The sequence below is a fragment of the Carcharodon carcharias genome, chromosome 10, assembly GCF_017639515.1.
Source record: "Carcharodon carcharias isolate sCarCar2 chromosome 10, sCarCar2.pri, whole genome shotgun sequence".
NCBI classification, from domain to species: domain Eukaryota; kingdom Metazoa; phylum Chordata; class Chondrichthyes; order Lamniformes; family Lamnidae; genus Carcharodon; species Carcharodon carcharias.
This window is the reverse complement of record NC_054476.1, coordinates 159,989,191-160,010,331: the sequence shown is the minus strand read 5'-3', so window position 1 is coordinate 160,010,331 and position 21,141 is coordinate 159,989,191. Positions and strand designations below refer to the sequence as shown.

Below are 21,141 nucleotides of genomic sequence, written 5' to 3'. Positions count from 1 at the left end.
AGCAAGTGTCCTTGGGGGTGTGTGTGTGTGTGTGTGTGTGTTGGGGGGGGTGTGTGGGGGATGAGCAAGTGTCCTTGGGGGTGTGTGTGTGTGTGTGTGTGTTGGGGGTGTGGGTGTGGGGGATGAGCAAGTGTCCTTGGGGGTGTGTGTGTGTGTGTGTGTGTGTTGGGGGGGTGTGTGGGGGATGAGCAAGTGTCCTTGGGGGTGTGTGTGTGTGTGTGTGTGTTGGGGGTGTGGGTGTGGGGGATGAGCAAGTGTCCTTGGGGGTGTGTGTGTGTGGGGGGTAGAGGGTGGGGGGTGGGGGATGAGCCACTTTTTGTTAAATGAAGGATCCAGCCACAGTTGTTTGAACGAGTTAAAGGCTGAGCTAATGGGAAGCGAGAGACTGAAAATGAGCAGGGGTGGGGGGGGGGGGAAGAATTTAACCCTCTGGTGTTGAAAGGTGTGCCTCACCACGTGGTACACTCTGACACTCTTTTTTTTTAAAAGGGACCTGTGTTGCTCTGAACTCCTGCATCTGCCAGGTTGGCTGCTGGATCGTCAGATGGTCGGACTACCCGTGGCCACATCGGTCCTGGTCAGCCTTGCCTCAAAGTACAATGCCCAGGTCAGGAAGCAAGAGCAGGGCCCCCCTGGCCGCCGCCTGCTGCGCCCCCGATGGGTTGGATCACACTTGCAACCCGCCAGAGGGCAGCGAATCAGCGAAGGAGCCGAGGAGCCGACCGAAGCCCTTCAGGGGCAAGGTGGCGGACCCCTGCCCACGGGGGACTGAAGAGGTCAAGGCGAGGAAGCGCTCCAGGCCCGTGCGGTCCAAAGCCAGGAGGATCGCTGCCAACGTCAGGGAGAGGAAGCGGATACTGGACTACAACCAGGCATTCAACGCGCTGCGGCTCAGCCTGAGGCACGACCTCAACGGCAAACGGTTGTCCAAGATCGCCACCCTCAGAAGGGCCATCAGCAAGATCGCCGCCCTGTCCATGTTCCTGCGCTCTGCTCCTGCTCAAAGGTGGCCCTGCAGTCACGCCGAGTGTCAGAGCCTAGCCCAGGAGCCCGGCCTGAGGGACTCTTGCCTCCAAGCCTACCAGATCCCAGTAGCGAGCTGTTCCCTACCCCCAGAGACATCTTATGGCGACCTTAGCCATCTCCCCACCTGTTCATCGCCTGACTATCCCAAGTGCGCACCTGAAAGTCCCTTCTACTTCCACCAGCCTCCGAGTGCCAGCCCAAAGGATGAGGGTTTAATGCCCAGTCCACAGTACTATTCAAATGGGAACTACCAGTTTGGAGTCAGGACATCTTGTCACCAGCATCATGTGGAGACCTTTGTAGACTCCTCTCCGGTTCCATTAACTTGGCAATTCAATTATTTCCCAGGAACTAACTACCAACAGACCCTCCCAATGCATTGAGCTAATGTGTTTTTCTAAAAGGTATTCTTTTATTCAACTGTATTGTCGGTGTTCAGATGTTATGTTCAGGGATCCTTCTCAGATAAAAACCACCTCCCTCAGATTCCCAGCGGCAAATGATGAGAGGTTGTGTTTGAAAGTTATGAAACCTTACCGGGGATTCTTTTCAGATCTCAACACGGCGCCTTGAGTCCTGACTGCACCCGTATTACCTGTTCAGTTGTAACTGTAAAAAGCGAGAGTTTGGCCGTCCTGCTCTATAAATTATCTAAATTCGCAGCGATTCCCGGCGGTTCATCTCTGTCTATGGAAATAGCGAAAGGCACACCATGCTAAACAGATCGTTCCCCACCCCCCCAAAAAAAAAATTGGGCAGCATGAGGGTGAGCCGTATTTGTTCACATCATTTTCAGCCGGTACACTACAAAAAGTGAATAACTTAAGTGTGGCGCTTCGAAACTTGTTTGAATGAAGGTGCTCTCCATCTACAGACATTATCATAGCCGCTCAGTGATATGAGCCGACAGCGTTTCTACGTAAACCAGGCTTGGACAAACCGCAAACAACGACATACATTTGTATAGCGCCTTTAAAGGCAGTTGGCGAGGCTACTTGGTGTTGGTGGTGTGCTATTGGTGAAACTGCAAACATTCTTCAGTTGTAGTCGTACCAATGCGAGCTGAAATCTGTATAAGTACTTTGGCTCTAAACGCTGTGCCATATTATAGCTACAATATTTGAAGTATCTTTACATAGTATTTAACGTGTTGATGTTCCCCCTGCTCCACAATCTTGAATATGACGAATAAAAACCGTTTTTTGAAAATGAGACTCGCTGAACGGCCTTGTAGTTTCTCTTGTTTCAAAATGAAATATGTTAAAAATACAAAAAGCACTTCTGAAACCGAATCCCTCATGCAAAAGGCAGCATGGAGAGAAATTGGGCTCATTCTGCCCAAGGTTTGGACACGACGAGTGCCCTTGGAACTCCAAACTGGCATCCAAGGTCCATGCCTACTCTTGTGGGGTGAATTGTGCCGGATGTCATATTGATGCAGGTGTAGTAGCCAAGGCAGTGAAGTTTTACAGAGCTGCTTGTGATGCTGGTTTGACACCAGTGCCACCATTTTAAAACTCAACACTTCAGTTAAAACCTCTCTTAACCTTGCACAGCTGTACACACCAAGCAACAGGAAGGACCTGCTTAAAAGGATGATTAATTACTCGCAGTTTAGTTGCAGGTTGATTGCTTCTGGCTGTTGCTTCCATTCCGCAAGCGGTTGCTGCTTTCCATAGTTGTATCAAGTTGCAAAAATCTACAGGGAGTGGTGTGGTGGGTACTGAGGGACTTATTGCTGACTTCTGCACAAACTAGTTGCTCCAAGACATGAGTACACTAGTAGTCATTCCCCTTGGAATGTAGCACAACTTAGAGAATGAACAGAGGTGACACAGGCAGACAGCTGGAAGAGGGGTTTTACGGTGGGGGACAAGGGTTCCCAGCTGGAGGCTATATATGCCCAGGGTGTTCGAGGAGCTATTCTCACACCTGAACCTCAGGGAAGAACAATGTATGAGGCATCTATGCTTCAGTAAGAGCATTGTTACTGAATCTGAAATCTGCAATGCTGCAGCTGCAACTGCAACCTCAGAGCAGGGCAAGAATGGCACTATCAGTCGTTGTGAAGGTGGCAATGGCAAGGGACATTTAAGCTGGCATCTTCCAGGCTGCACCTGGAGACTTTTGCAACATCTTGCAGTTTTCTGTCCACTGTTGAGTAAGGGAGGTCACCAAGACACTCTGTTCAAAGAGAACAAATTGCATTTCATTCTCTCATCAGAGGCAAGCAAATGAGGCAAACTTTGCTTGAATTGTATGATTCCCCATGATACAGCGTGAAATTGATTGCATGCACACATTACTTTGTAAGTTCTGCATGTCAACTCTGTTCTCACCAAGAAGCTTTAACCCTCAACTCCCAACGAGTGTGTGACCATAGGCAACAAATCATGCAGGTCAATGCCCAGGACCCTGGCAGCAGTCATGATTACCTTTCATTCTGCCACAGTCAACTGTGCCAGCTGCATTTGAGCAACATGCCAAACCAAAGGATGGCCACTGGGCAACAAAGGCAATCCACTGACGGTGTGGCTGATGATTGCAATTTTGCAGCCCAGGTGCATGGGCACACATACAATGGAAACCATGCTGCCACACAAAATGTGACAGAGCAGACCACACTTCCAATACTTGGACCAATCTGGAGGGACTCAGTAGAACTTGGCAGTGCAGGTGTCAAGACTCATGTGATCTGCTACATGCTGCACAACCTTGCCCTCATGAGGATATAGCACATGCCACCAGCTATGTGGTGAGCAGCTGATGGGCAGGAGAACAAGGAAGAGACTGTCATGGAGAACTCATCTGGTAAACGTAACCCCAATTCCCCATTTAGCTACAGACCTGTACCTTAGCTTGACTCTGTCAGTCACTGTTAGACCACAATGCAAAAAGTAAAAGATAACATTTCAAACCACAATTATAAATGAAATCAAGCCACACTTAATACAATAGTCAGCTAATTACCCTTGATCGTCCCCTTAGTGTCTGTCTTCTGTGTGACTTCGCCTGCCCTACTGCTACTACATATATATAGCTACTACTATATAGTGGCTGCAGCTTAACTGGTGGAGGCTGCTGGGACACTGGCAGAGCGGCAGGAATGGGAGCATGAATGAGAGAGGACAGCAGGGTCATGCATTGTGAAGCCACTGTCACTACAGCAGGACGATGTCTCATCACTCCAGGCAAGGAGGGCTGATTGCTGGACTGCTGTGCAATCCTGCAAGCCCCTTGGCACAGCGTCACTCACAGTCATGATCGTAGCAGTCTGAACTTGCATGGCAACAAGCTGACCTTGCGGGACCCAGGTCTGCGCTTTCCACTCAGGTATTAGTTGGCTGCTGCTTATGCTACAATGGAAGCTGCGAGACCGGCTATCAGATGAGTCCACAAGCGTGCGACTGGGGTTGATGACCACTCCCATGCTAGAAAGGATGGGCTCCAAGCTCTGTGCAAAGCCCTGTGCCAAGTTGGTGCTGGACTCCTCCATGCTCTGTGACATTGACTGCTGGTTCCCGGCAGGCTTCCCAAAGCACCAAGCATTTCATCGTGTACACCCAACAGTGTTCTTCTGTAGGCTGCCCCATTTAAGTCCTCTGCAGCAGAAACCATGTGCAACCTCACCCTCTGGCGAGCTGACACCTGCACTACCCTTGTTCCGCACGACTCTTCTTGCGGACTCAAAGCGTTAATTCATTATCTCTCTCCACAGATGCTGTCAGGCCTGCTGAGTTTTTCCAGTTTTCTCTGTTTTTATGTCATATTTCTAGCATCCGCAGTATTTTGCTTTTATAGAAGGGAAATAGCAGCACTGGCGGCAGTGTAGAAAAAAGCTATAAGACTGATATCCAGGGTCAGGGCTCTGAGTTATGAAGGACATCTGGCGAGACTCTTCAGCCTGCAAAACAGGCATCAGAGAAATGACCTTACGAAGATTAAATAAAAAAAGGGAACAGAAAAGATAAATGCAGAATACTATCTTAAATTAGAGTAGATCAAGGGGAATAAGGGTCAAACCAGTAAAATATAACTTTAGCACTGATACCGGAAAGGTCTAGTTCACGCTGAGTGATAACACTTGGAAAGGACTTCCAGAAAGAATGATGGAAGCAGAATCCCGAACTGCATTTAAGAAATAATTAGCTGCAGCAATGGGTGTCTTTATGAACGAGTGAGTTAAGATGGTCAAAAGGCTTTCCTCATCCATTCTCTTGTGATCTTGTGAAATAGAACGATGGTTTTGTATCTTAGTTTAATGTCGGAATTTCTATAACTTACTGCTGAAGAATTATCCTCTTTATACATTTTTGATGCAGAAGTAAAAATATCGAATGGTTCATTGGTACATTTCCCATAAAACTAAAATTCCTAAAGTTAGCACTGCAGAGGTGGTTCCAATAAATAATGCAGAAAAAGCAAGCTGGACTCCATAAGCAAGGGGAGGAATTAATATTCCATCACGCTCACAATCTAATTGGATGTACTTTCGGCTGATTTATAGTTTATTGTGTCAATACTGTTTCAAATTAACTCAACACCACTTCCTTTGATTTGATTTTTCTATCCTACTTTCTTCTATTTTCTTAAAGTTGCAAACGCGCTCGGTTATAATTTGTCAAAAATCTACCGCGTGTGTTGAAAGCAAATGGCAGTGAATGTCACTTTATAGACTTCGAAGAAATAAAGCACTAAAATGATGAGGTTCTCACAAGTCCAGACAAGAATACTGTTATTTTTGAAAGCAACCGAAGAATATATTTAGTTTTACAAACACAGAAAGTGAAAACATCCACTCAACGCAAGTTTACAAATATAGAAATAGTTCAAAGTTTAGTTTTTCAATCCTATTTGAATTCGTTTGATCCAATTTTGAACTGAACATAGCACAGGGGCGGGATTTTCCGGCGCACCCCCACCTCTTCCCCCAACCCCCAGCCGGGATCTGGTCCCGCCAAAATTCAGTGGACTTTTGATTGGCCGCCGCATGCCCTAGTGGGGCTGCAAAATCTCAATCTAGTTCTCTTATAAACAAATTTTAGGCATATTTTAATTCTGGTAATAATTTTGAATAAAGCTCTGGTCAACGACTTTAGTCATTTTTGCTCTTCATTTTTTTTCCTCCCTGTCCTGTCAGGGATTATTTTCAAAATGTTAAAATTCTTTAAAAACTCTCATAACCATGGTTTAAATTCTCACAGAACTCTTCAAGGCCACAAGAAATAATAAACCTGGCTTGGATGACAATCAGACTTTATTCATCTATAATTTTCATTCAACTTTGTTAGAATTTGGAGATTTATAGGAATATCAAGAATACCGACACAGATTGGTTAAAGGCAATTGGTGTTTGACCAGCTTCCTTGGTTTTTTTTCTCACGAAGAAGTGACTGATTAGATAACTAAAGAGAATGGACTGGATGTAGTTAGCATGGCATCTTCAGAAGATGTTCAATAAATTGTCTGACAGGAGGTTCGTTAAAAAAAAAGCAGCGGTACATTGGAATCAGAAATGTAACTGTATGGGTAAAAAGTTGGCTGTGGACAGGAAGCATAAGTGGTAGGGTGAATGGGTGATGCTTGAATAAAAGAAGCACGAGAATTGTGTACCTGTGGTCAGTGCTGGGTGCAATATGTTGGATTTAGGTTGAAGCAACACAATCATGAAATGTAAAGATGTAACTGAAGTAGGAGATTTGGAAAATAACAAAGAATTGGAAATAACCTTGGAAAGATATAAAGAGATGATGAATGGGCAGACAGGTGGCACAGTGAAATTTAATGCAGAGGAGTGTGAGGTAATATATTCTGGGGAGAAAAATGATTAAAGTATACACGTAATGTAAATACACTGAATGGCGTGGATCAATAAAGGTACCTGGCGGCTTTAATACAGCATACTTAGAAAGTGCAATTAGATAAAATCATAAAAGTGCCAACAATATTTTGGGCTTTTTACAGTTGTATCATTTGGAAGAAGAGCGCAATTATAGCGTAACAAGTTTGTACAAACAGTTTACATTATAAACTTGATATAGGGTTTTTAATGGAAATATAAATATTACGGCGCAATGCTTGACATTAAGGAATGGACTGAATCGCATTCGTGCAGCCTAGTCCAATAATCTCCAACCCTTTAACTCGACTTCATCTGAGGACTACATTTGGTTTTGACTCCCCTTGTGCAATATCGCTGAGGATCTACTTCCGCTCCAATTACATTTAAATGCGTTATAGTGAAGAAAATGCAGCTGCTTAAATAGGCAGCATAAAATGTCAGACTCGGCTGCCCCTCGATTTGAGAATGACATCGACTTAGGATGTGAGCTTCTGCCATGGATCTCCATGTGACTGAACCGATCAATTCTTGACCCACAGATCTTTGGGTACATGGGGCAGGACATACCATGAGGTAGTGGGATCCGGAGTGCAGGGTTTGCTTCGTTTCGTTCCTTCTCTGTTGCTGCTCTGCCTCTTCATTAAGACCTTTGGACTCAAAGCATGATGCAGCTTGATGGACAAGTTGTCGCCAATCTGAACGATTGGTAGCAAGCTCCTCCCTGTCATTAATGTCAATGCTGCTCCACTTCAAGGTGAGCTTCAGAGTGTCTTTGAAGTTTTTTTTTTGTCCTTCCCCAGAACACTGGCCATTTGTCATTGCCCAGGGAGATGCTTTTCAGCCATCCAGACACAGTGTCCAGTCCATCGAAGTTGACTTTGCTGGAACTTTGCCTGAATTCTTCTGAAGCTGGCTTCAAGAAGGACACTAGCGTTTGTTCGACAGTCTTCCCATTGAATATGGAGAATGCGGCGGAAGCATTACTGGTGGAATTGCACAAGTACTCTTATGTGTCACTGATATACAGTCCAGGTCTCCCTGCAGCATAGGACTGTTTACAACAACTGTCCTGTAAACAGGGACTTTTGTTTACTTGCGGAGACCTTTGTTGTTGAGCACTCACTGTTGTAGTTTGTAGAAGGATGAGCTGTCGCAGTTGATCTGGTCTTGAATCTCCTGGTCAGTGGTGGCCCTTTGAGAGAGCCAAGGTATCTGAAGTGCTCAACATATTTCAGAGCCTCTCCTTCAACAAATATGGGAGGTGGAATATTTGACTGACCAGGCGTAGGTTGGTATATGACTTTTGTTTTGGCAACATTCAAGGACAAGTTGAGTCTCTTGTACACAGGATTGAAGAGATCGAGATTGGCTTGAAAATCTGATGCACAGTGGGCAAGAACACTTCAGTCACCTGCAACCAAAAGGTCATGTATGTTGATGGTGGTCAGTTAAGTTTTGGCACGGAAACAACTGAGCTTAAAGAGATAAAAGCAAAATACTACGGATGCTGGAAATCTGAAACAAAAACAAAAATTGCTGGAAAACTCAGCAGGTCTGACAGCATCTGTGGAGAGAAAGACAGGGTTAACATTTCGAGTCCGTTTGACTCTTCTTCAGAACTGAAGAAGTTCTGAAGAAGAGTCATACGAGCTTAAAGAGATTTCCTTCTGGGTGGTATTTAATACACATATCAGAGGGCAATTGATCTTTGATGGGGTGAATAGTCACTGTCAGGCAGATTGTAAATTGCTTTTGCATAGTCCCCACAATGGGTAGCCCCCATAGTATAAAATGTGATCAAATTGAGTTCACAGAAAAATATGAAAAACAAGCCCCAAGTCACTGTTTTGCTCTCCAGTCAGGTGAGGTTCAAAAGAGTCAGTGCAGTTTTAAATCTTCACTGCTTTCAGGAGAGAAACTCGCAATGCTCATCTTTATACATGCATGATAAAGGAACATCCTTTCAATGGACTGAAACATGGGAAATATTGTGTGTCCTCATAGGAAGGGAGGGAGGGAGGGAGGAAGAAAGAAGCTGCCTTGACCTCAGGATGTCAAAAGCCCTTTACAGCCAATTAAGTAATTCTGAACTATAGACACTGTTGTAATGTAGTAGACATGACAGTCAATTTGCACATAGCAAGCTCCCACAAGCAACAATGAAGTAAATGACCAGATTATCTGTTTCAGGCATTGGTTGAGAGATTAATTTAGGATGGAATGCTTCTGCTCTTGTTTGAATAGTACAGTGGAATCTTTGACATCCACCTGAGAAGGCAGATAGGGCCTTGGTTTAATGTTTCAGACATCCCCCCCTGACAGTTCAGTATTCCCTTAGTATTGCACTGAAACGTCAGCCTAGATTATGTGCTCAGGTCTCTGAAGTTGGACTTGGGCTTAGGCATGAAGCTACCTCCTGTCTTGGATAGGTTCTCCTGTCCGAAGGCCTGCCCGATTGGGAGTTTCTGCTTGCACTGTGGGCAGGAATCCATCAAGCACAGTCTTCCTACCAGCTTTAGAGGTCTTGTGATGAGTTAACATAAGAAACCATCAAAAAAATCACTCAATAAACCAACAAGAAGTTTGCTTTTACATTTTGGGCAATAATTACGGAACATTCCTAAAGAAACAAATTGGTCAAATAGAAAGTTGAATGCACATAACTTGCTTCATTTGTTTATGGAGAATTTAATACAACATTCCAGTTTCTCTCAACTACAATCTTTCTGAAAGGTTTTGTTTCCAATGCTCTCTTCCCCTTTCCCAGACGAGTTGCCTCATGTTGTGTCACCATGCCAATTGCCCTCTGCTATCTCACCTATGTAAAACCAGGGGATAAGTACTGATAGGTAACAACTCTTGAGCAACTCTTCCAATATCCACACAACACACTTTTGAACAGTGGTCACTGGATAGTGATCCTTACTTGGCTGACCCGACACATTTTTAACCCAGTGAAACAAAGACCAATTATAACACCCCAGCTGCAGTTTTAGCTGGAATCAGCTAACGTACAATACACAAGGGATGGAGCCTTGTTCCTTCCTACATGACAACATTGTACATAGGGCACTAATTTAGCCACAGCGTTTTCAAGGAGCTCCCTTTCTGTTGGGGTTTTGTGATTAAAAAAAAAGCCTGCTTGTCAGCACATTGAATTAGGGGAACAGAAAGTAAACAATTATGGAAGAGAGTGCTGGCGTGAAAATGATGGGTGCCTCACCTAATTATAAAGCAGATGTCAGCACGTGAGAAACCAGCAGACAAAGCTGGAGAAAAACAAATTCTCCACTGAAGCACTTAGTTGCCATGATACTGGAGTATGGAGCCTGTTCCATACATCTTGATTGATTTAAACATTCAGGGACTGTCCTTCATGTGGTTAAAATGGAAATCCATCAGTTACTTCCAGCCCAAGCAATGTGGCCTAATCTCCGTAACATATCAATTAGGACTGTTTTGATAATTATCAGGCAAAGCCAGGTTGTGCATTCAATATGCAAGAAGATTGAGATTTTGTGATCAGCCTTGTATATGCACTTATTGCTTCATAAATTAAACAATCACCTAAAAAGTTGCATACAGGGTATCTTGGTGTATTGGAGAAGTGAGGCAGTTCAAACCTTCATTTTGACCACAATCAAAACATTAAAATCATTGAGTTTATATGTTGAGTTAGTCATAACTGTGATTTTTGGTATAATGAAGTCAATAAGCTATGTTGTATAATGATAATGGGAATTGCTTTTCTTATATCTTCTTGGGGAATGTATTGCTAACTGGTGGGGGTGATGCAAAGAAGGTGGTTCTTTACAGCAGTGATGATCATCAGGTCTTAGGCCAAGCCTGACTGGGAGGAGGGGGTAGTGGTACTATGATGGCCTCTCCACCAAACACCATGCATGAAAGCAGTGCTGGAAGGAATATAATGGCCTTTTCAGGTCAGCCTGGGTAGTGGAATGTAATACATGCAGTCTGTGTGCTACTTACAGTTACTTTCAGTGGGTATGATGAATGCTAATCATTCAGCAAGGTGCTCCCAAAGCCTTCAACTAAAACTGTTCTTATATTCACAATCTGACATTTTTTCAGCCCAAACCAATCTCCCCATGTACTTTAGTTCCTTGAGACATATATATACGCCAACAGATCGATTTTGGGTACACTGACCCCCTGCTTATCCCTGTGTCATCATGACAATTTGTCACTGAGTCAAAATCCTGGGACTTTCCACCTCATGTAGATAGGCATGAGAAAATTATATTTTAGTTCAACTTGACCATTTTTATACTGTATTTACTGTACTAACTAACAAGATCAAGGAAGCCATTTAACACTAACATGTGGCTGAAGTAGTTTTGTATTCTGCAGTAACTATAAGCATTCATTAGATTACTGTATTAAGTACTGGCCAATCATAAAACAGATGATTGTAAAAGTAATGAACATTGATTAGGTTATAATTAATGAATCAATGTAATTAATGTGTTTTTTTAGGAAGACTGGGTTCTAATTAAAATATATAATTACTGTATAAGTTGAAAGTCTCTGTAAAATGTAGTTCCAGCAGGAATTGCATAGACAAAGGTATCTTTCTGGAACCTCGATTAGACAGTACACCACGCCTTATTGGGTCGGCCTTAATGAATAGAGAAGTTGTTTACAATCAGATTAAAACTGGTAACTGGTATAGCAAATAAGCCATTGATCCTCATGGATGATAAATTGCTGTCCTTTTGAATCAGGTGTTATCAACCAGAAGATGTAATTAAGAACCAATTAAACTTACCTAACAACAGTTAGAGCCAATCATAGGTCAACAATAGCTTGACTCTGTCATAGCGTGATGGTCATCTAAAGGATAAGAAAGGGATTCCATAAACGTGTTATTGCTAGCCAATTTTAAAGACTGTAGAGACTATGAACCATGTGTCAATCTCTACAAGTGTATTTGTAATTGAGACCCGAGATCTGAGAGAGTGAACATGATGTAAACTTCAACGGATTGCACAACCAAGATTCATTGTCCTAAGTTAAGTATACCTTTGCTTTAAATAGACTTTCTAAAATTTACTCTCCAAAGAGTCCTGCTTTTCCAGTTGGTTAAGTCTTTGTATGAACAAAAATAGAGATCACACTTCACCCTTGTATATTTAAAACAAATTACAAATTACTTAAAAATTGCAGTGCTGTTGAAACACAAAATTCATTACACTAACAACACTTCGGGGGTGCCTTTACCACAAAGACTGCAATGCTTGGTAAAGAAAGCCACCCAGGACCTCCTCCCCCACATTCTCAACAGCAACTAAAGGTGTGCAATAAATGTTGGCTAGACACCCAGATCCCAAGATTTTTAAGGTTGGAATTTAAGTTTCAAGTTGGTTTTTTTCTTAATCTTTCATGGGTCGTGGGCATCGCTGGCTAGGGCAGCCTTTTTATTGCCCATTCCTGATTGCCCTTGAGAAGGTGGTGGTGTGCCACCTTCTTGAACCACTGCCGTCCATGCGGTGTAGGTACACCTACAGTGTTCTTAGGAAGGGAGTTCCAGGATTTTGACCCAGCAACAGTGAAGGAACAGTGATATATTTCCAAGGCAGGATGGTGAGTGATTTAGAGGGGAACTTGTAGATGGTGGTGTTCCCATGCATCTGCTGCCCTTGTCTTGGTGGTAGAAGTCGGGAGTTTGGAGGCGCTTTGCAGTACAATGTCCATTAGTACAATAAAATAAGTCTCTACAGTACTGAGAATAGTGTGGGGAAGAATGGATAAGACAATACAACTAATGTAAAAATCTTCTATTTAACAGTCTATATTGGCAGCTTAATATTTGATAGTTGTGTGAAATGTTTTTACTGGGTGAGGCTGAATAGCATAGGAATGGGAATCCTATGGAACTCTATTTTGAGATGGGGATAGCAGGAGAATCTGCCTAGTTTGATGGAGCACCATTTAACTAAGTGTGTAATACGGTCAAGATTCAAGACCGTTCAAAGAAAGAATGCTCTGCTTTATAAGGAGAAAAGGTCAATCCTGAAAAAGCATTTCGAATATAGACCAAAAGAGCTTCATATGGCTTTGTGAGTTTATTATTTGGGAAAGAATTTAGGAATAGAATTTTTTGGCCAGTTTTTGAAGTTCAATTGATTAGTTTGTCATAGGCAACAAATTGAAGTTTAATTTCTGAAGCCAGTAAATGGTAAAGTGTCCAGTGTTAATGTCTTTAATAATGACATGAATTTCTGTAGCTAACAATTAGCAAAGGAATGACTGTACGGCACAAAGGGGAAAAAAAAAATCACAATGTTGTAAATGTGCTTAATGTTGAGTAAATCCAATAACACATTTTTTAAATGGTTACGATAATGGACTGACAACCCAAAACTCCTGATTTCAAATCCCACTCCTGGAAGTTGTGAAATTGAATTCAGTAAAATGTGGCAAATTACACCATAAAAAGGCCGTGAAACTGCTAGACTGTCACAAAAATCCAACCGGTTCTCTAATGCCTTTTGTGAAGGGAACTTGCTAACCCTGGGCAATAAATAATGCCTTATCAGTGACTCCTAACATTTTAGGAACAAGTAAAATAAAAAAAAAACTCAATAGAAACAGAAAGCAATAGGGGGAGAAATTGACCTTCAGAAAAAGAACTCATTAAGTTGTTCTCAAGAATCCATCTTATTGCTTAGAAATTAAATGGCAGACTAATGAGCATTGCAAGACAAGGTATAAAATATAACGACGTGGAAAATTAAATCATTGCAGTTTGTCTTCGCATTGAAGAGATGTGGAGAAGACTGGATGATGGCAGTACAATACTTGATTTATGCCATTAGATGGCAACAGTGCTTTCACAGCAAAATGGCGGCATCTAGTGACATAAGTTGTGTATTGCACTAATAACACCAGGGAAATTAACCAGTACAGATAGATGCTGGAAACCTGAAATGAATATAGAAAATGCTGGAAACACTGATCACGTCATGCACATCTCTGGAAGAAAGAAGAATGGGTTAGAGTTTCAGGTCTTCTAGCAATTGTTCTGAACCCCTGACCATAGGTTATAAACCTGAAGCCCTAATCCCACCTTCCTTTCTCCAGCCCCAACCAGCTGAACATTTCTATCACTTTCTGAATTAACTAGAATATTAAACTTGAAGGTACAGGAGAACAGTTACCATCTGTGGAACTGTATTGCAGTAAGAGCATCCGTTATGTCTTCATTTACTCTTTCTTCATAACTGTACTTTTCAAACCTTCCAAATCCACAGTTCTGACTCATGTCATGTGCTATCAATTTTGCTACTGTGACCCTTAACCTGTAAAACAGAGCCTCTAAAACCTGTCCCCACCAATATTTGTGAATATATGTAGCAAATCACGTTAATGTTTAAAACCATTAAATGTATTTTGTTTTATTTGTTCATGGGATGTAGGTGTCAATTGCTCATCCCCAATTGCCCTTGTTCAGAGGGCATTTGAAGAGTCAACCACATTGCTGTGGGTCTGGAGTCACATGTAGGCCAGACCAGGTAAGGACAGCAGATTTCCCTAATGGGCATTAATGAACCAAGTGGGTTTTTATGACAATCAGCAATGGTTTCACAGTTATCATTAGACTTTTTTAATTCCAGATTTTTGTTGGATTCAAATTCCACCATCTGCCGTGGTGGGATTTGAACCCAGGTCCCCAAAGGATTACTGGGTTTCCATAAGGTAACACTGGAACTGTATCACAAAGCTTTGCTTCATTGTTCAGTTTATCCAAAATTCAGCATTGCATTGAAAAATCATGACAATAGTGAAGATTGATTAACTAATTCAACTGATTTTAGTTCCTGGTTTAAAGTGAAGGAAGATCTGCAGAGGGCTGGCTGAGTTCCAAAGTAGGGTATCCTACACAAACTCAATTGACTTAGAAATGCAATCTGTCTATCTGCAACAGCTCATAACATAATGACTGTAATGTTTCAGGAAATGCACACAGAGGGAATCACCAAAGAACTAAAGGACTTGCCTTGAAAAACAGCGGTAGAAGAGCTCAGAAATCATATAAATTTGGTTCTCTAGTTGAAAGGTGCATTAAACTGCGTGATACCACGATATGCAATTTTGTTGAATGGAAATTGTTTGGTTGATGCAAAGCATGTGGGTTAAAAAGACCATCTGTTCTGTGACATTAATAGATATCTCACATTGTATAAACAATGTTCAGCCCCATCTATTATTGCTAGCTGGACAGTAGCAAAAACCTTATACCATCAAAATGGGAGTTATCATAGTCCAGGATGGGAGTGTCTGGATGGTGCAAGGTTTTCACAACATTCAAAATTATGGTCTTTTCTTTGCCATTTAATACCCAAGGGAATTAATTTCTCAGATTGTTTTTATTCTAAATAGAATAAAGCAATATGACAGATAGATAATGAAGCATTGAACATTTATAAATTCACCACATTCATCAATTTTTAAAAGAGAAATTCTTTTTCTTATAATTAAACAGTGAAGCCCTTTAGAAATCAATTGGAATTGAAAATGGAAGGGTGTAGATGGCATAAGGCAGATTTGAGCAGGATTCTATCAATTTTCTAATAGCACTAAGTAATTTCCTTTTTTGGAAAACATGAAAAGGTGCCAATTCTTTTGCTTGCATTACCACAGGTGCAGGATTTTAATAGCTGATGCAGAGGACATAGACCTTAAGAAGAACAATAAATCCACATAATGCATTCTTTAGAAGTATCCAGCCCTTAACCAGTATACACAAAACCACAACAGCAAATTACAGTTATATAGTCACGTTAACATAGAAAAATGTCCTAGAGACATAATCATAAAACAAAGGATGTTGAAAAAATTAAAGCTATTAGAAGGGATGACCAAAAGATTGGTCAAAGGGATGGAGGGTCATAAAAAAGAGGGTGGGATGGTAGAAGAATTTAGGGAGGAAATTCCAAAGCAGGAGACCTAAGTCTCTAAGAGCAAGACTGCCATTGGTGTTGTGAAGGGAAGGGGATGTGCAAGAGGCAAAGGCTGGAGGAACAGAGATTTCAGGTTTGTTGGGATTTAAGAGGTTGCACAGGTAGGGAGGGGCATGACCATGAATGGATTTAAACAGGAAAATGAGAATTTTAAACTTGCTACATTACGGTACTTGGATGCAAAGAAAATGGTGATGGGTGTGTGAGACTTGGTGTAGGATAGGATATGGGCAGCAGAGTTTTGGATGAAATGCAGTTTATGCAAGGTGGAAATTAGAAGGCCAGAAAAGCATTGGAACAGTCTAGTCTGCAGGTGACAAAGGCATGGATGAGGGTTTCATCAGCAGATGGGCAGAGGGAAGGGCAGAAGCAGGTGGAAATGGAATTCAGAGGACATGTGTTTTGAAACTCCTTTCAAGGTTGAATCAGATGCCAAGATTGTGAACTGTCTAATTAAAGCTGAGATAGACTCCAGGGAGAGGTATGGAATTGGTGCCAGAGGTATGTTGGGGGCTGAAGACAATAGTTTTGTCTTCCTATGCTTAACTGGATAAAATTGCAGTTTATCCAGAATCAGATGTTGGGAATGCAGTTGATAACGCAGAGGCAGTGGAGTGTTCAAGAGAGGTGATGAAGAGTTAGCTGGGTGGCATCAATGTGAATGACGAAACTAACTCCATGTCTGAGGGTGACATTGTCAAGATTTAGCATAACTCAGTAGAAAAAGTAAAGATGAGGATAGATTCCTTGGATCTCCAGACATAATAATGCAGGGTCAGGAAGAAAAGCCATTACCATTGCTAAGGTCAGATAAGTAAGAGTGAAACTAAGCAAGAGAACATCCACTGAGCAAAGCTAAGAAGAAGAGTAGTTGGAGAAGGATAGTGTGACTGGCCATGCCAAAGCCTACAGGGAGGTAGAGGAAGCCAAGGAGAGATAATGAATCATGATGACAGCCATACAGGATTTCACTGATAACTGACTGTGGTTGTTTTGGTTCTGTAACTGGGAAAGTAACCTGATTGGAGAGATTTAAACATGGAGTTACAGAAGATATGCATCGATTTGGGAGATGATTTGGAGAAGATGGGAGGATGGTTCATGGGGTGGTAGTTTGCAAGGACAGAGGAGTTGAGGGTGATTTTGTTTTTTGAAGGGAGGGGGATGATGCTAGTGGTTTTGAAAAGGAAGGGAACAGTACCTAAGGAGAGGGAACCGTTAACAATATTAAATCATTTGATCGTCAGGAAGGGAAGTTGGGTGGTTAATAATTTAACAGGAATGGGGGTCAAGGGAACACAAGAAGGATTTCATGGGAGAGATGGCACTAACGAAGATAGGAGAGAATTTAGAGAAAGATGTGAATTCAATGCTTGGGCGGGGCACTAGGGAATGGCTTGGCTTGGCTTTGCTGGCAAGAGAAAGGGAGGAAACAGTAGAGGGGGCTGAGCAGGTGGTTTCAATCCAAAGGACAAAAATATCCATGAGCTCCTCACACTCATTGGAAGTGAAGACGAAGGGGGTGTGGAAAAGGATTTTGAGTAGAGAAAAGAAGCCCAGAGGGCCATGTGAGTTTGTCATGATGATCCTGAAGAAATGGATGATTTTGGTAAAATAGTATGAAATTTGACACCACTTGACACAATTAGATCTGGAGAAGGCTTGCTAAACCAACTGTGTGCCATATATACTCTACTGTTCTCTTTGGACAGGGAGTGAGGTTAAATATCAACAGGTTGTTAATCATGGAGTCTATCATGTCAGACTGAATTCTGTCCTTGTCCTGCATCCATACTTCCAAATAGGCAGCAGGATGCTTGGCTAACTCTTCCCTTCCTGAGTCCTACAATGTTGAACAACATAGTGACCAGTGCTCTGGTCAACACAAACCATAGACCAGACATGGGGCCCTCCTGGTTTTAATGGCTCAACTTTACAATGTGCTGAGCCCTGAGGGCCTAAGTTATTTTGATTTAAATAAGAGGATAACAATGTTGAACTAATGCAAAAGTAATTATAATGATCAAAATGCAGAAGATATTAAAGAGGTGTTGTTACCTGATGGAGGGAGGGGGTTTTCACAGATGAGACCATGAACAATTGTGCCTCCTAGTTCCTTTATATCTGCTCACCACACAAAGCTGATGATGGTCTGTTTATACAGGACACTTCTACCAGCTTCTTAGTCATAGTTGAAGATTTCAGTTACAAAAGTAATTCTCATTTTTGATGATTCACTTGTGACATTGATTACTGTAAAACAGAGGGTGTGTTATTTTGTAATGTGGATCTGGTAAGCACCAATTCTTCGCCTTTCCCCATCAGAGCCTGAGAATCTCCATTTAACTCCCCCCTGCCCCCCACCATCCACCCTCCCCCACCCCACCCCTGACAACCCTTCCAACTAATGCTCACCAAGTTGTCTCTCTTGCTCTCCCCAGCATCTTAACAAGGACACTCCACCCATCCCAATAGGATCCTGCCTTTCAACAGCTTCACCGTCTCGAGATAATGGAATCAATGTGCATGGCTGATTTAAAAAATGACCAGTAACTGTGGCATTTTCCACAACTGTGTGATCCTGAAAGATGTACACAAGTTTCATATGATGGTTGAAGTTTTAGCCCAGCCTATCAGCAAGAACCAAAACATAGAAGGGTTGGCAATGGGTGGACGGGGGTGGGGGGGTGATGTAGTGGGAAGGGAGAATTGGGTGTTGGGGTATATCCATCATCCCGAAGGTACAGTAATATAATTAAGCAGCTCAATTCCAGCCGCAGAGTATGTGAATCACATTTCCTTAGCTTAGCTCCATTTAACAGAAGCTACATCCACTTGTCTTCTATTTGGGCAATACCTAGTATAGTAGGAGCATATTCAGAGAAACCCGGGAACATACGAACAGCAGGAGTAGGCCATTCAGCCCCTTGAGCCTGTTCCAACTTTCAATTGGATCATGGCAGATTGTTATCTCCCATCTAGCCATTATACCAGCAGCTGGCGTATTATCCTGATGAGGGGTGTTGTGGGACAAACACCACTCGGAGTCTGGAGTCAGCCAGAGGAAGGTATTTATCATGACCATGCAAGGGCCATTATGAGGAGCATAGATGGGGTAGACAGGAAGGAACTTTTCCTCTTGGTGGAGGGATCAATAACCAGGGATTTAAGGTGAGGAGCAGGAGGTTTAGAGGGGATGTGAGGAGGAATGTTTCACCCAGAGGGTGGTGGAAATCTGGAACTCACTGCCTGAAAGGGTGGTAGAGTCAGAAACTCTCATAACATTTAAGGAATATTTGGATATGCACTTGTGATGCCATGACATACAAGGCAATGGGCACATTGTTTGACCAGCGCAGACTTGATGGACTGAAAGGCCTTTCTCTGTGCTGTAGACCTGTGACTCTACCTGAGTTGCTCAGAATTGCTACACATGACATTGGTAGCCTGCAATTAAATGAAAGTAACATTGTTTCAAAAGCAAAAGAAAGGATCTCCTGTATACAAAAGTATGAATGAGGGTTTCAGCAACAGTGGAATCAGATATACTTAAAGACAGACATCAGAACCGAGGTGAAAATTAGCAGCCATGGTGAAGGATTTTGTGGTGTTTGAAAGCCAGTTCAAGATTGTGCACCACTGGGTTCAGCTTAAGCGAGCATCAAGTAGCAAGGTGTGAGGTCAGGGGCTAAGACATGGAGCTGGGGGCTTCATTCTTGTCTGTGTCCAGCTGCAGAAAGCTCTTATTCACCGATGACTTTAGGTTGGGCAGCTTAGCAACAGTTCCGGAATCAAGATTGCTGTCAGAGGCCTGAGTGCAGTTGGCACATTCAACATATGCCAAGCCTGCGCGTACAGGGGGCAAATGGCATCGAATAAGTGAAAATCAGGCACGGGGGTGGGGGGGAAGGGGTGAAGGGATGGGGCACAGTGGAGGTGGTTGTGCCAGCAGAGTGGGAGAATCCCTTGCCGGCTGCTTTGGCGGGGATGGGCACAAGGACCAGGTGGGGAGCTGCCCACCATGGAGGGGAGCCAAAGTGGAAACACAGTGAGAGAGGATGGTGCGATTGATCATCTGCAGGGTGGCGAAGGGAAAGAAGACATAACACTTCCCGGATTAAACTGTCAATTGAATTGAATGTACTTTCAATGCCAACAATTAAACCAAGGGGACAATCATTTATTCGAGTCCCTACCGAGAGGAAGGAAAACTTAGGGCGGACGAGTGGTTTCTTTTGAATTCAAATCATTCCGATAGGTGTCGCAACCTTATTCTATTTTCAATCGATGACACGACTTTAATCCAGAACAGTGGTCAGTCTGGCCAAATTGAACTCGTGCGTTTGAGAAGCGCCTCTTCACAACAGGGCACTCAGCACTCTCTCCGGCAAACGATTACCTACCTCGAATTAAAACTGACTTTAAGAAGGAAAGTTCAGGGCAATGTTGCTTCTCGTTGTTCGCTTCAAACGATCGGGGGTTTAAAAACGGATTCCAGCCGCCCCGATGCATTAAGCGGAAATTATTTGCGATATCGATTTGAATCTTAATGGATGTTCCGCATCCCTGCAAATACAATTGTATGAATTATGCACAGAGCAATAAAAGTGTTGAGAGAGTGTTGGGATGGGGATGGGGTGGGTGTTGGTGAGAGCTTGGAGATGCATGTGAGAGAGAGAGAGAGAGAGAGATAGATAGATGCGTGTATTCCCCACGGGACGGTAAGTGAAGGAGCAGACAGGCAGGCAAACCGCATCAACTCACTGGCTGCCGCTTCCACAGCTCCTGGGCAAAGGCATTCGCAGGTAGGTAAGGAGGCGAGGGCCACCTAAAGTGAATGATGATGCTTTCCCACGCCGGATCCGGTTAGAAAGTGGTTCCTTTCTGGGTGACCAGGGAGGGGCAAAGCACTCGAGTGTCCATCTTCAGGGAGATGACGTTCCAGAGCGCGCTATGTTATTCATCCTGACGAATATGAATGGACTGGTCCACAGCAACCTCCTTGGGTTGGTCTAGTGCGAGAGGGACCCCAGTGTCTCCACACACACACACACACACACACATACATACACACGGCGTGGTACTGCCTCAAAGCTGCGGCATTTCTTTCTTGGACAGTGGGAATCCCCAACCTTTATCCTGGCAATTTTCTTTTGACCACCCTTAACTTTTCAGGCAAGTTTTTTTTTAAAAAAAATCTTATTTATATATATTTAGATATATATATATATTTTTACTTTTTTCCCCCCTCCCTCTTCCCCCTCCCCTCCTCCTCCTCCTACCCCTCCT

The 21,141-nt window shown here is 43.0% G+C and overlaps 1 protein-coding gene across 1 annotated transcript; it reads left to right on the top strand.

Moving 5' to 3' along the window:
- The first annotated feature begins 599 nt into the window (after nucleotides 1–599).
- Nucleotides 600–1,409, top strand: LOC121282908 (class A basic helix-loop-helix protein 9-like). Its single transcript, XM_041196718.1, has one exon. It carries the CDS (start codon nucleotides 600–602, stop codon nucleotides 1,407–1,409), a length of 810 nt encoding a protein of 269 aa, XP_041052652.1.
- Nucleotides 1,410–21,141: the final 19,732 nt, after the last annotated feature.

What these genes read in the sequence shown, in the direction of transcription:
- LOC121282908 (XM_041196718.1), top strand. Translation starts at nt 600, where the DNA reads ATGCCCAGGTCAGGAAGCAAGAGCAGGGCCCCCCTGGCCGCCGCCTGC.